Source organism: Pyrus communis, chromosome 10 (genome assembly GCF_963583255.1).
Source record: "Pyrus communis chromosome 10, drPyrComm1.1, whole genome shotgun sequence".
In the NCBI taxonomy this organism is placed as follows: Eukaryota; Viridiplantae; Streptophyta; class Magnoliopsida; order Rosales; family Rosaceae; genus Pyrus; species Pyrus communis.
Window position 1 is genome coordinate 1,682,186 of NC_084812.1, and position 14,395 is coordinate 1,696,580.

General features: G+C 36.7%; 1 protein-coding gene across 2 annotated transcripts; it reads left to right on the forward strand.

Moving 5' to 3' along the window:
• Positions 1-6,243: 6,243 nt before the first annotated feature.
• On the forward strand, positions 6,244-10,796 carry LOC137746857 (CBL-interacting serine/threonine-protein kinase 24-like). Of its 2 annotated transcripts, none has more exons than XM_068486871.1 (15): positions 6,244-6,429; positions 6,787-7,031; positions 7,256-7,318; positions 7,445-7,516; positions 7,613-7,720; positions 7,831-7,905; positions 8,052-8,105; positions 8,255-8,380; positions 8,762-8,851; positions 9,131-9,253; positions 9,438-9,557; positions 9,650-9,766; positions 9,960-10,016; positions 10,122-10,196; positions 10,416-10,796. In XM_068486871.1, the coding sequence occupies exons 2-15, from the start codon at positions 6,867-6,869 to the stop codon at positions 10,509-10,511; spliced, it is 1,341 nt and encodes a 446-aa protein (XP_068342972.1). In that variant the 5' UTR covers positions 6,244-6,429; positions 6,787-6,866; the 3' UTR covers positions 10,512-10,796. The 2 variants fall into 2 exon arrangements, with proteins under 2 accessions (XP_068342972.1, XP_068342971.1); XM_068486870.1 differs by having other exon boundaries at positions 6,245-6,429; positions 6,758-7,031.
• Positions 10,797-14,395: the final 3,599 nt, after the last annotated feature.

A 14,395-nucleotide genomic window follows, 5' to 3' on the forward strand; every position in this document is an offset into this window, starting at 1 on the left:
GCTTTTAGGCTTTTGAATTTTGATTTGCTTGGTCAGATCCTCAGCGCAAGAATAGCTCAATGGAAACCCTAAAAAAGTGTGGCTTGATCCTCCTCCATAGTCTCTAATCAAAGAACGTATAAATAAGGAAAGAGGGAAAATGGAAAAGTCTATGCGCCTCATTTTGCTAACTCCAGATTGTGAAGGTTAATTTTGGAAAATGATACTAAAATCAGTAGGTACAAGAATTAGGAAACTTGCATATTTGTGTTTATAGTAAGAGGGGTAAATTCGACATGAATTGCAGGTGAATATGAGCGACGAATTTCAGGCTCAAATTGCAGGTGAATATGTGGTTAGCGACGAATTTCAGGCTCGTATTCTACATGACACATCCTGGTCTTTAGAGAAGATTAAAATGTCTTTGTTAGTCTTCTCTTAGTGTAATCGCACATTATTTTCTCAATATTGATAAAGATGCCAAATTTATTTGCTAAATATCATGTATATGTTCGGTTCATTTAAATAAGGAAAAAAAGAAAAAGTCCATTTGGTATGCACCTACAATTGCTACATTATTTCAAGCTTAATTTTGGAAAAGATTGCTAAAATTATTAGGTACAAAAATTAGGAAAGTTGCATAATTTTGTAATTTATAGGGGAAGTAAGAGGCGATCAATGGCCTTTTTTCCCTTCCATTTTGTTCCTCGCAACCACCAATTGTCTGTTCATTTGAGGTGATGGATAACCAAAGGTCCAAATGAGAATAAAGGTCAAGAAAACCTAATAATCTATTCTTGCACATCATCAACTTGTTCACGACAATCACAAAAATTATTTTGTGCTGCTAAAAGTTTGGATGCAGTTGCATTATAGTTAGTTTATGTATTATAATATGGTGGACGACATTGTCTTTGTTCTTACCTTTGTTATTGCCCTTCTTCTTCTCAAATGGGTGGACTTGCACAAAAAAAAATATATGCATTGTTCAAAGTGATTAGTAAGGGCAACTTCACTGCCCTTGCCCTTGTCTTGCCCTTGCCCTCCTAAAACAGGTGGACTTGCTCTTATTAATATTTCTGTAGTTTAAGTTATAGTATCAATAAATATTCATTCATCTTACATAAACGAGTTATAACATGTGATCGTATTAGTACCACAAAATAACACTATTCCACAATCACAAACCATGTTCTCGTTTAAAGAAAAAGGTACGTCCAATTTAGATCGTATTAGTACCACACAATAACACTATTCCACAATCACAAACCATGTACTCGTTTAAAGAAAAAGGTACGTCCAATTTATTTCCAATGATACTAAGTACGTCAAATTTGTTTATCAAATGATATGTCAATATCTGATTGATTTAAACTCCACATTTTAAACTTTATTCATTACTAACAAATAAGATAATAACATGTACGCTAACACATCATTAAGTGAACAAATTTGATAATTCTATCATCTCTAATTATAAGAGATCCCGTATTTGAATCCCTCCTCTGATATTGATTTAAGAATTTGAGAAAATAGAATGAAAAGTCAATCAAGAACCCCTAATAATTTGATTTTAGATTAGAAATTTGGGAATGACTACAACACTCATATATATTGCATACAATCATGATCTGATTGTCATATATATTCATGTGAATATATGTATTTAATACAATCACAATCTGACGCTAAGATGGTGATTCTATTAAGTACCTTAAGCATTGTAGCCAAATCCCGAAATTGGGTTCATCTAACAATTTGTTGCAGAACAACTTCATGTGACTGTCTACCAAAAAAATGCGTAGCACCAAATAATAGGCTATCACATTGTGCTACGGCAAATGACTAACTTTGAACGAACTATTTGAACAAAAGCATGCAAGTCATATTTTGATTAAAAGAATATCGAATGGATATCCTCTTGTACTTTTGTGTCTAGAGCAAGCAGATTTAAAGATTCAGACCACATATTTTAAATTTTACAGATAATATTAACATCTTCATAACTTATCTCATATAAATCAAAAGTTCGAATCTCTTCTTAGAACGGTCCTCATCTCTAAGTTCACTGGCTTCAAACTTCGAGATCTGGGGATGATCTCGGTTCGTATTTTGGGGAGTGTCTAGCCAAATCTTAAAAATAAACGTTCTTTTCCCAAAAACAAACACGTCCTACCGAAGCAAAGTCGGCTTCTCGTAAGTACGCGGGAGGAAACCCAATTGCCCACTTCGTGTGCAACCTACTTTAAATCAGAACCGTTAGATTTGACGAATGGAGGATCGGACGGCTGGATGGACTCTCGTCACGTGATTCTTTTCCCCTCTCCCAAACAACCGGCATTTCTTGGCGCCTTCGATAAAGTAATGGCATGCTTTATTGCGGGTAAATAGTTTTGTCCCCTAAAAGTCCCTTGTCTTACTCAAATTCACGATTTTACCACTTGAACTGTTTAGTGGCCAGGCTTTGCTCGAGCTGGGACCAGTATTGTTGCATCCTAGGTGGAGCCCATAGGCCGCCACCTACTGGTTCAACGGTAGAGCTGTGCCGTAGAAGGCCTGGTCATGACGTCATAGTGGGCCTGGCAAATTTGTCATATTTGTGTCGTTTTCGTATTATTTATGTTATCTTAATGAGTAGTGTCATGTTAAACATGTTATCTTAACGGATTTTTAACAAATAACTCAAATCCGATTCATTAACAGGCCATGTCGTTTCGTATCAGGTTAAATGTTCATATAAGAAATTGTAATACCTAATGTCCATATATGTCAAACGATATCTTATAACGAGTGACATGATAACGACTCAACAGGTTAACGCGTTCTTAACGGGTTATTCGATAACAACTCGACTCGTAACAAGTTGACCTATAATATGTTATTTTTAAATTATTTCATATCAAATTAACAAGTTGTGTAAAAAATTATCAAGACCATAGGCATTACTTACGGATGGTTCAGCCTATTTGTTTGGTGGGATCCCATGAAATAACCTTATTTGTCACGGTGCGGCCTACTTGCTCCGTCAAGGGTAAATTTGTCATTTGAAGACGGGGAAGATATTTTGTATCTTCTGTGTGTTTATCATCCGTCATTTCATTCTTGTTTGGTTTCGAGTGTTTTGACAAATCTTGCTTCGTCTTTATGTGAATGATTAATACAACAGAAGCAAATATGTGTGCGTTAAGAAAGTTTTTAGTTTTCAGTTTTCACTACTTGATGTTGAGAGAAGCAAATATGTGTGCGTTAAGAAAGTTTTTAGTTTTCAATTTTCACTAATTGATGTTGAGAGAAGCAAATATGTGTGCGCCGCACATAGAAAAGTTTTCAATTTGCAATTTTCACTAGTTATTATCAAGGTAAATATGTGCGCTTTGTTCGTGTATTTTAGTTTTTGGTTTTCACCTGTTGAAAGTGACGGGACTGCGAGTAAACCTAGCATTTTGGACCCAACCCAATCCGTTAATATTAGTATTTGGATGGATGCTTAACGGGTCAGGTCGCTAACGGGTGAACCTGTTAACAATCCGTTAAATAACGAGTCATTTTGGGTCAACCCGTTAGCACCCGTTAGTCGATGATGTTTTAGTAATTTCAGTAAAGTCTTAACAACAAAAAATAAACTATGCAAAAATAATAATAATAATAATAATTGTTAACAGGTGTTAACGAGTGAAACGGGTTAGATTCGGATGACCCTTTAAGTTTAACAGGTTGGATCCGGATGATCCGTTAACTTAACGGATCGGATTGAACCCAATTCAAACCTAAGAAACCTGACCCGTTTACAAGTCTAATTGCGAGGAGAGGTTGTATTTGTATATGTACGTCAGGTGTGGTGTGCGGCCCTTGTTGCTACAAAGTTTTATAAGTCATGTGAGTAAACGAGGGTCCAAGATTATTTGGTCAAATATGACTCTTCTACAATACTTGCCCATGCAGTTGTGCTAGGGTTGTTTGCGTGCATGACGCGATCATAGCCGTTGATTATATGGGTAGAATTGACAATCATTATCAATTATTGTGTTATCTTAGTGGCATAATCTTTCGTTAACCACCAACATAGGAAGTTTTCATCGTTCCTAACACACACACACGCACACAGTTTTCTAACATGCATACATGCATGTAACTCTCAACCGTTAATATATTGTACATCTTACTTAATTTAAGGGTTAAGATTCATCCACATGGTCATGGGCGATATTACCTTGAGGAATTTTATTATGTACCTATATGGTCATTTAGATTTATTTAACTTTTATGTGATAAACCACAAAGAAATAAAAGAATTGTATTTTATCTTTGAAAGATGCATAAAAGGGACAGAGATCCCAGCCAGATCTCCCCCACTAAGTCCTAAGGATCCAGACCCTTGAAATTTGATCAAACGGCTACAATTATTATCACTTTTGGAAGGGCAGCCGTTGGATCAAATTTCAACGGTCCGGATTCTTAATTAGGATTTGGTGGGGTGAGATCCAGCTGGGATCTTTGTCCCATAAAAAGGACGACCTCAGGCCAACAAGGCTTCTTGCTTTGCGATGATCGATAAGGAATGTCTATCGTACGCAACTTTACCCCTACTTCGCAAATATGCTATTTTCATCTGTGAAAGATGCATGATATAGATAATGGTCTTTATCTCTCAAATAATGAAGTAGATAATGGTCTTTATCTCTCAAATATGGACTTGATTTGAAATTAATTCTCACAAACTGCCTGCATTTCACACCCACACACCATTATTTGGCAAATGGAACCAAAGTATCAGTAGTCTGCAAAGATGACTTGGTGAAGGGTCATTTTCTACACAAGTACTTCCAACTTTCAAAGATGAAGACTCTCAATTTCAAATAACGTAATTAACTACTGCTGTAAAGATCAAATCTTAATCGTATGTGTAAAGCTTATTCCTTTGCAATATCGTTGTTATCAAAATTTACGATCACGATAACTAAATTATATCCTGCAAAAGAAAATTCTCCTTATGCTAAATGAGAGGCTTAGATGTGCGGGCCAATAATTCAGGTGGAGAGGGAAAAAAGAATTAACATTATGCAAGGCATCGAGAGGTCGAGATTATAGATTGTAGATTGTCACTAACTTGATGTTGGAAACCAAGTAAACGTTAGAAGACTCCAACTTGCAAAAGTGAGGTAGTAGACTAGTGAACAAAATGACTCCTAACAATGCCACAAAAGAGATAGAAATCCTATTTAGAATAGACCTCTCCAATTAGCATAGTTTTATAAGGTGGAGTGAAACAGATGTGAAAAATTGACGATCCAATTTATGTGATGGAGATTCCATGCATATGGGTGGTAGTCAAAATATAGACCTCAAGATCGTAAGCAAACAACCAAATCAAATTCAATCCATATAATCTTGTAACGCCCAATGGGAGAAAAGTAAATTTTTCATCTCATTGCATCCTCCAATAAGAATGAAAGGAACTCGTCAAGTGGGATAGTCGGGAATACCATTCAATACACCAAGTGTTATAATACAAATAATTGAAATTGATTTTTCAAGTATTCAACCACTTGTATATTTGGTATACCAAACTGTGTTATGTACACTAAAAAATTTATCGCTAAAAGTGAACATCTTTCACTTGCATTTCTAAAGGGTTTCAAACCATGTCCTATCCTACGCACCCTCGCCACTAGGCTAACTACAATAGCTTAGATAAGATTTTTTTTTTATCCCTCAGTATCTTTGTTTTAGCTAAATTCCTACATTATCTTCATGTTATTGTTGTTGGCTTGCAATCTTCATGCTTACGATCACATCACATATTTTGGATTTAACTGCGATTGTTGTATAATTTCAAAGGAACGGATAAAGTTTTGATCAAAAGAAAAAAGTAATGAATAAATTCAAAATCATTGTTTGCTTTACAAGATTTGCACATGTATTTCAATCTCATATGAATGTGTATGATAAAGTCATATCCTAGCAAATTGTATGGTTATTTCCAAAAGATAGTACACACAAATTGTTCTTGCCTTGGTAAATAAAAGTTCGAGCAAATCCTTGAGGGATTACATATCGAGTTTCAACAACGGGTATGCTAGGTTCTTCTAAATGTAATCAAATAGCAAACAATTTAGAGAAATGAGTTACGATTACAATCGATGTTCGATTTTGATTTAGTTCTAAAGAAATAGATTTTGTTATATAACAAAAAAAAAAAGTGGCATATGTATACTTTGGTGGTACATGAATATACAAATTGGTCGTACTTACGTCACGTCATCATCTGCAAACCGTCGACGTTATTTTCACATTGTCAGCGGCTAAATTTGGACTCTCTATCTCTCTGGGCAGCCTCAGCCTCGTCGGAGTCGACCCGACAAACCGTTTAATTCGGGCACCCAGAGCAACCGAAAGCACCTCTACCTTTATCCCCACGGTGACTCTCCACCAGAATATTCTCATTCTCCGGTAAGTACCTCGCCGGAATATTCCCCATTATGAATGCATCATTCTCCTTTCTTTCAAATTATGCTCTCTCACTTCGATTCTCCAACTCTTGATTAGTTTGTGGTGAAAATCACAGCCACGTGAATTGAATTGACCAATTTTCCAATTCTGTTTATGCTCCATGATCCATCACTGATCGTTCAGCATCCCAAACAATGTCCTAGGGTTCATAAATTTTGTGTTGATTGAAGTTAATTGGAAAAGATTTGATTTTTACGTTTGTTTATGAAAACTGGAACTTGGGTTGACTGAATTTACTTCTAATTTCGTGTTAATTTTGAAATCTTAGTGAAATCGAAGCTGAAATTGTCTTGCTAGATCGTGAAAGTCTGAATTTTCCGGGAATCGGAGAGTTTGGTTCTGTGATTTTTGTGGGAAATGAGCTCAGAGGGACGACAATGAAGAAGAAGTCGAGAAATGTAGGGAAGTATGAGGTGGGGCGGACAATCGGCGAAGGGACATTCGCCAAGGTTAAGTTTGCGAGGAACTGCGAGACTGGCGAAAGCGTGGCCATGAAGGTTTTGGCCAAAAGCACCATTCTCAAGCACAGAATGGTTGATCAGGTGATTCACTTGTTTCTCCTTAAATTATTGTGTTTTGGATTGCAGACGCGGGCGTAGCCACATTGGATAGAAAGGATGCAATCTTCCTATACACCAAGTTTAAATCCCCGTATCTCTAGTTTATATAGTTTTTAGATTAGTTTTAGGTAAAATATTGCTTGTATGTATAAAAAAAATTGTTGTGTTTATGGAGTAGGGTAACTTCTATTCAATTTCTGTTTCAGATTAAAAGAGAGATATCCATAATGAAGATTGTCAGGCATCCTAATATTGTAAGGCTGCAAGAGGTATGTTTACGCCGTCCCGGATTAATGCCTCATTTCCGAACTTCTGTTAATATTTGGAAATTTGTATGCTGATATGCATTTTTTTCCGCCCCTGTTTCTATATGCTTTCTCCTTTCCAAATTCTAGGTTTTGGCTGGTCGGACGAAGATATTTATAATTCTTGAGTTTGTAACTGGAGGAGAATTGTTTGATAAAATTGTAAGGCTACTTATTCAAGATTGGGACCCATATTATAATCTACACTTATAATTCGTATAGGCAAATCTCTGTATTAACAATTGTATTTATTTACAGGTTCACCAAGGAAAGCTTCCTGAAAATGAATCCAGGAAATACTTTCAACAGCTTATAGATGCAGTTGCCCACTGTCACAGTAAGGGTGTGTACCACAGAGACCTGAAGGTGCAAACCAATATCCCGTTGACGCTGATTGTACTTGCTTTTGTGGTTTCTGTACAGTGCTGTGGTTCTTATTAGTTTTTATTTCTTTTCCTTGTGATGTACATTTACAGCCTGAAAATCTTCTCCTTGATGCTTATGGGAATTTGAAGGTTTCTGACTTTGGACTAAGTGCATTGCCCCTGCAAGTAAGGATGATCTTGTTATTTTAATATTCAATCAAGCTTGAGAATTTTAATTTTACGCATATGATTTTCTTATACATTACCTTTTCGTCTTTTCTCCTCCTATATCTCTCTGACCAATGCTCCCGTGTTGCCTAATCCTTGAGCAGGGGGACGGTCTTCTTCACACCACGTGTGGAACCCCAAATTATGTTGCGCCTGAGGTACAGTTTCTAGAAACTTAACTGCTGAATTCACACCATCCACTTGATGAGATAGCTAACTGATAATTTGTGCAAAAACATTAATCTAGAAGTCAGCTGGAGAGAACAAAATCTTATGCTAAATATGTTCTGTTACCATTGCCTAACAGGTGCTGGGTGACCAGGGTTATGATGGCTCTGCTGCTGATATTTGGTCATGTGGGGTTATCCTATTTGTTTTAATGGCTGGATACCTCCCATTTGATGAGACAAACCTATCCAGCCTCTATAGAAAAGTATGCTTCCATTGCTCGATTTAGTAAGAATTATGTCAACTTATACAACTTTTGGAATTGCATATTGCAATGTTCATGCCTAACACTATGGTTTCCTTCGCTATTTGCGAATATCCTGCATGGGAACTTATTTTTCTCGTTTTTTTTCCTGAGATGTCATATTGTAACTATCCTATTGTATGCCTGTTCACGTACTTGGAGATGCTGTATCACAGTATCAGAAATGCAACCAACATAGGCTTCTGAACACATTTACACTTTTATCACCCATAGGAATGTGGATTTGGTCCTGCCTGCCACTCCTACAGTGTTTCTCTATAAACTGTATGGATATCGCTAGAGTGATAGGAGATTCTAACTCTTCTTTTGTCTTGTCTGTAGATTAATGATGCAGAGTTCTCCTGTCCGTTTTGGTTTTCTCCCAAGGCAAATAAATTGATACATATGATACTTGATCCCAATCCCAAAACTGTGAGTACATTCAGATATTAGTAATTTTTGTGCCAATTGATTAAAGGTCTATATGATACTTCACACTATAATTTATTGATCAAATTCAGCGGCATTACACAAGTATTTATAAAATCGATTCTATATTTTGTACGGTGATAAAGGATGTGTTATAATCAAGAGAAAACTGGTTTCTCAATCAGTTAAAGAAAAAAAAAAAAAAAAAAAAAAACTCTACATTTTTTTTAGAGGGTTAAGGAATCTCCTAACCTTGTTTTACCGGTTCATGTGTTAATGCAGCGAATTCGGATTGATGGAATCAGAAAGGATCCATGGTTCAAGAAAAATTATGCCCCTCTCATATATAGGGAAGATGAGGAAGTAAGCTTGGATGATGTTCGTGCAGTTTTTGAGGATATTGAGGTTGGTTAATGTTTCTTTTGTGCTATAAGTAAGAAACTTTCTGCGAAGTTGTAAAATTTTATGATTTACATTATTACGAAGTACAGATTAGTAGGATGCAGTAAAGTAGTGATATATGCATTTCAAGGTGTATTTGATTACTAAAGAAGAAAGCATTTCTGCACTATTGGTATGTATGTCACAGGACCAATATGTAGCAGAGCGGTCAGAAATTAAGGATGGTGGTCCTTTGTTAATGAATGCGTTCGAGATGATTACCCTATCCCAAGGTCTAAATCTATCTGCATTGTTTGACCGGAGACAGGTATAGTTGTATACTTTCAGCACTTCTGCTGCCGCACCCTTCCTCCCCTTCCCAATTGTTGTCCTCTCTCAAATGTCACCTTTTTCTTGCAGGATTATGTAAATCGACAAACCCGATTTGTTTCCCGCAAACCAGCTCATGTTATAATTTCAAATGTCGAAGCTGTTGCGGAATCAATGGGTCTCAAGGTCCATACACGCAATTACAAGGTATTGTTGCACCTTGACTTAAGCAGCCCAACATTGACTAATGATCTCGGTTGAGGTTTGAGTATTACTGGTTGGGTTACCGTAGTACTTTGTATTGGAATCTAATAAGTAATTCCGATGATGCTACCGAAAATCATTTGGTTATTTTTCCTACTTTTATTTAATATCACATGTTCGAATTTTTGCACCGCAGACAAGACTTGAAGGAATATCAGCAAATAGGATGGGACAATTTGCAGTGGTCCTAGAGGTAATCTTTTAAGATTGTCAGCATGACAATTGTAATTATCTTCCCAAAGGAAGGCCGATCTCAGTACAACTACTACTTAACATGATCGTTATCTTTTGCATATAGGTTTATGAAGTTGCACCATCCCTTTTCATGGTAGATGTTCGAAAGGCTGCCGGAGATACTCTTGAATATCATAAGGTTAGCTTCTAGTGGATGGCATAAATTCAAATCTAGTTCATTATTGTTTGCCTATCATACTTGGCTGCAACAGTACGATCTTTTGACGGGTCTCAAGTACCCAAAATGGCATTCCTGGATTCGTATTTTGTTTCTCCTTGTACACTGTTTCTTTGAAGATTGCATGCCCGCAGCAGTTAATTTAACTTTCCTGTGATTTCTTTTCGGTTCTTTGTGCAGTTTTACAAGAATTTCTGTGCCAAATTAGAAGAGATTATTTGGAAACCGAAGGAGGTTATGGGTCGTTCAAATCTCCTTAAAACAATGACTTACTGATCCATTTCCTTGGGTGTGAAGCAAATCAGTGAGCAGACTAACAAAAGAATGCTACATCACAAGGAACGTGCTCTGAAGCTTGTCCAAGTTTTAGTGGCAACAAACTAGTGTGTCCTCCACATGTTGTATTGGCTTGTAATTTTGTTTTGTATGTTTTTCGTTTCGATATGTATATAATCTACGGTGAGAGATATCGCCATGTACTTAGTATACAAAGGATTCTCAGAATGTAAAAATCATTAAGACTGTTGATTTAATCCACCAGTATAGGAGTTTCTTAATGTTTTTCACAAGTAATCAAAATCCTCTTCGGATCTCGCAGTCCAGAGCCAACGAACCAATTAATTCAGACCATTTATCTTAAAATTTATGGCCCCTATTAGTTGTTCCCATTGGCTCTACTAACACAAACCAAAGGTCTAGATTTCTCTCTCTTGGAGAGTCTGGATTACTCTGTCCATCTGCTTCAACTGAGATTCGAAGAGGATCTGAATTCTTTCACAAGTATTCTCTCTTGCATCGACCTTTTTCACTACAATTCTTCTCACTGCATGCCCATGTCATGGCCTCAAAGTTATTACAGAATGTCCCGTCACTAGTTGTATATATGTAATCACGGGTTTATCTCTTATCACGACACATGATTATATACCACTAGCGTGACACGAGAATCTCTCCCAAGTTTCATCTATTGAATTCTGTCACTATATAGGTATTGACGAGAGAGACAAACATATGGTCATTTGGACCGACGAGACTCAAGAATCTCTTAAAGTTATATCACTGTTTATGTAATAATTTTGATGAGAATGGAAACAGCAACAATCTAAAGAGCTTTCCTGCCTGAAACTCAAAAAGCAATCCATGGAAGGACTTCATAGACTTAAAACTGTGAGAGCTTATCAGTCTATCAATATCATAGCTGCTAGAGTACATAGGAAGCGTAAACTAGATTATTTAGAATACAAACCGTATCCGGCGAAAGCGGAATCTGAGTCAGACGATCACATGACCTCCAGTCTCCGACACATGTACATGCTCTTAATCACTTGAGCTACAAGCCACTTGCAGGAACATAGTTACATTAAAACTAAAATTCAATATATTCAAGGTTGGAACAACTTGTTCCTACATCTGCACTTCCATGAGAGGAGATAATAGCTCTCATCTCCCTGGTAAGTTGCTGCCTTGAGATTACTACTCTTGTGGTGCGAAGAAGCAACGAGAGTGGCCGTACAAGGCCTGCAACTCATGCATTTGTTCACGCACCGCGGCGGACTCGATCCCAGCACCATCTTCATTTGATTTTTTAACCGTTCATCACCAGCTCTCCTCAACATTGACTCAGCTACGTTTAAAAGGAAAAAATAATTAGTAGAACCGAGATATATATTTAGCGGGGAACTGTTATTCGCATGCCAAAAAAGTCATCATATTGGAGGGAGGAGTCTGCGACGGCTAATTTGGAGTGCCAATAACAGTTGTTTTTTAGCAGAGCGATGTCTCAACTTAAATGGGTTCGTTTCGGTTACCTGAAATGGAAGGAAAGAATGTGAGAAAAAAAATGAGAACCATGACAGCGACTGTGATCTTTAACACATTGGGGTGATTTCTTGAAGAAGCCATCAATGGAAAAGGAAAGAAGAAGAAGAAGCTATGGCTTATGAGTGTGACTTTGACCACTGCCTGAAGCAATGCATCTTCTGAGTTTTGATGGAGGGATGATATTGTTTTTTAACTGAAGTTACAATTTTTTCTGTCTGAATTGACTTTTCCTTGCCTTTGCCTTTTCAAATTATTGGTGTACAATTCCCCTCTACTTTGTCATCATGCAAACCCTTTATTCCCATCTGCTTTCTTCTCTTTAAAAAACATATATGGTCTTCAATCTCGAAGAAAAATTTTCAGTAAAGTAGTCTGATCACATCATTCGTAAAACAAGTCTTGTAAAAATATGAGTTCCTCTTACATTTTAACCACATTCAACCCTCTACTGATTCTATTAGTATGAGAGTTGTTCTAATTAAGTCCTTCACAAAGAGACGGAAGATAGTAGGGTTTGAAATAAAGCATTTTTCTACACGGTGTTATCAAGTTTTCTTAAGTTGAAAACTTTGCTTTAATTGCCGTGCCAATCACCAATGGTCACGTTCATTGATGAGGAAATGTCTACCACAAAAATTCTTGGGTGTTCATCAACTGTTAGATCTTAATTTTTATGTTTTTAAATAAAAATTTAATAATTAAAACATTTAAAATAATAAATATTCTAAAATACCCCAAAAATCTCATTTGTACCGACTGAAAAGTGAAGAGCCCATGCTTCGAAATTTTTTGCAGTGGTGTGTCATATAAAAAAAAAAAATCGCTTTTATCACTTTTATTAAATTTTGCATTTTACTGTGGACGATGTTTCAGTATGCTTCAGTATATTTATATACAACACCGAAGCATACTAGAATTTTCGATTTTAATTAGTGGAAGAGAAACAACAATTTGCTCAAAAGGCCTCATCAATCCATGTATTTTCTTATAGATTCAGAACGACACGGGTGGGATTCCTATATTTTTCTTTTTCTAGATATAGGGAAGAATCTGTGCACAGAGACAGTCCAAGTGCTCAACATCTCAGGCTTCAGAAGAACCACATGTTGAGAGGACGCAGCAATAGTAGGCTATCAGTCCCCCTACCACAAATCACGCGTTCCAAACACGAAACTCTTACAAAAGTACGAGATTAATTTTTATTCTAGTCTTATCTGATCGCATCTGATCCCATCTAATTACGCAAATTAAATAGCTCTATCAAAACTTCTTTTAGCACGAATATGTTTTAGTCTCATTCGATAACATGTGATCCCATCCAATTGCCCTAGTTGGAATTATATAGTCCTACCGAAGTTTTTTTGGCGGATACTTTGAGGTACATAAGGACAAAGAGTCATTCAAATGATAAAAGAATCAACACTGTAGCCATATTGCCATTCTTTCAGCAGACCAGAAAAGATGGCTGCTTTGCTTGCTTTCATCACCTTGGGCGACTAAACTACTCTACTTGATCACCAGTTGCATCACCCTGACATTTCTACCACCTCACCCCACCTCACCATGTCTTCACTGTAAACAACCAAGGAGATGCTACCACCACCACTTTCAACTGTTGCCCTCTAAATCGTCTCATAAAGTGTCATTAATTTCGATATGAATTAGACCAATTGATCGCAGTAGATGCACCACCGTCGCATGTTGCCTGTCTCTCAATCGGGCAGGTAGAGACGGAAAAAAAGGGATACAAAACGCCCTCATTATATAAAGTGTCATTCATTTCAGATACAGATTAGGTGAATTGATCAAGGGTGCACCACTCGTTTACCCTAAAGCAGTGGCGGAGCTACACCCGCAACTAAGGTGGGCTGTAGCGGAGCCTTAGTTTGAACTCTTGCTAATAGTTTATGCATTAACTTATTTTAACCTATTATACTTATATATAGCCCACCCAATTCTCATAAAAACTATAATTTAATATTTAATTAATAAAGATTTTTAAAGAAAAAATGAAATTGTATTAGCTGTTATGTTAGTTTGGATTATTATTTCAGATTTTAGAATTTCATATTCATGTATAATTATATAATTTTATGTAGGTACGAAAAAATTATGTTACTTTATAGTAATTATTTTAGTCGGCCCACCCATGAAAAAAATCTTGGCTCCGCTCTTGCCCTAAGAGAATCTTGTGTACCACCGCCGCATGTTGCCTCTCTCAATCGGGTGGAACCACGGATAGAAAAAGACCCTCTTTATGCAAGTGGTGGTAGAGCCCTCGAACTTGCCATTTACCCTAGTTTGATCCTGTTTTCTGGATTCCTAACTAGAGTAGTTTA

Bases quoted from the DNA above. Each gene is read 5' to 3' on its own strand.
- LOC137746857 (XM_068486871.1), top strand. From the start codon at position 6,867: ATGAAGAAGAAGTCGAGAAATGTAGGGAAGTATGAGGTGGGGCGGACA. The intron at 8,381-8,761 runs GTATGCTTCCAT...TCTTGTCTGTAG, and splicing joins TATCCAGCCTCTATAGAAAA to ATTAATGATGCAGAGTTCTC. The intron at 9,558-9,649 runs GTATAGTTGTAT...TTTTTCTTGCAG, and splicing joins CATTGTTTGACCGGAGACAG to GATTATGTAAATCGACAAAC.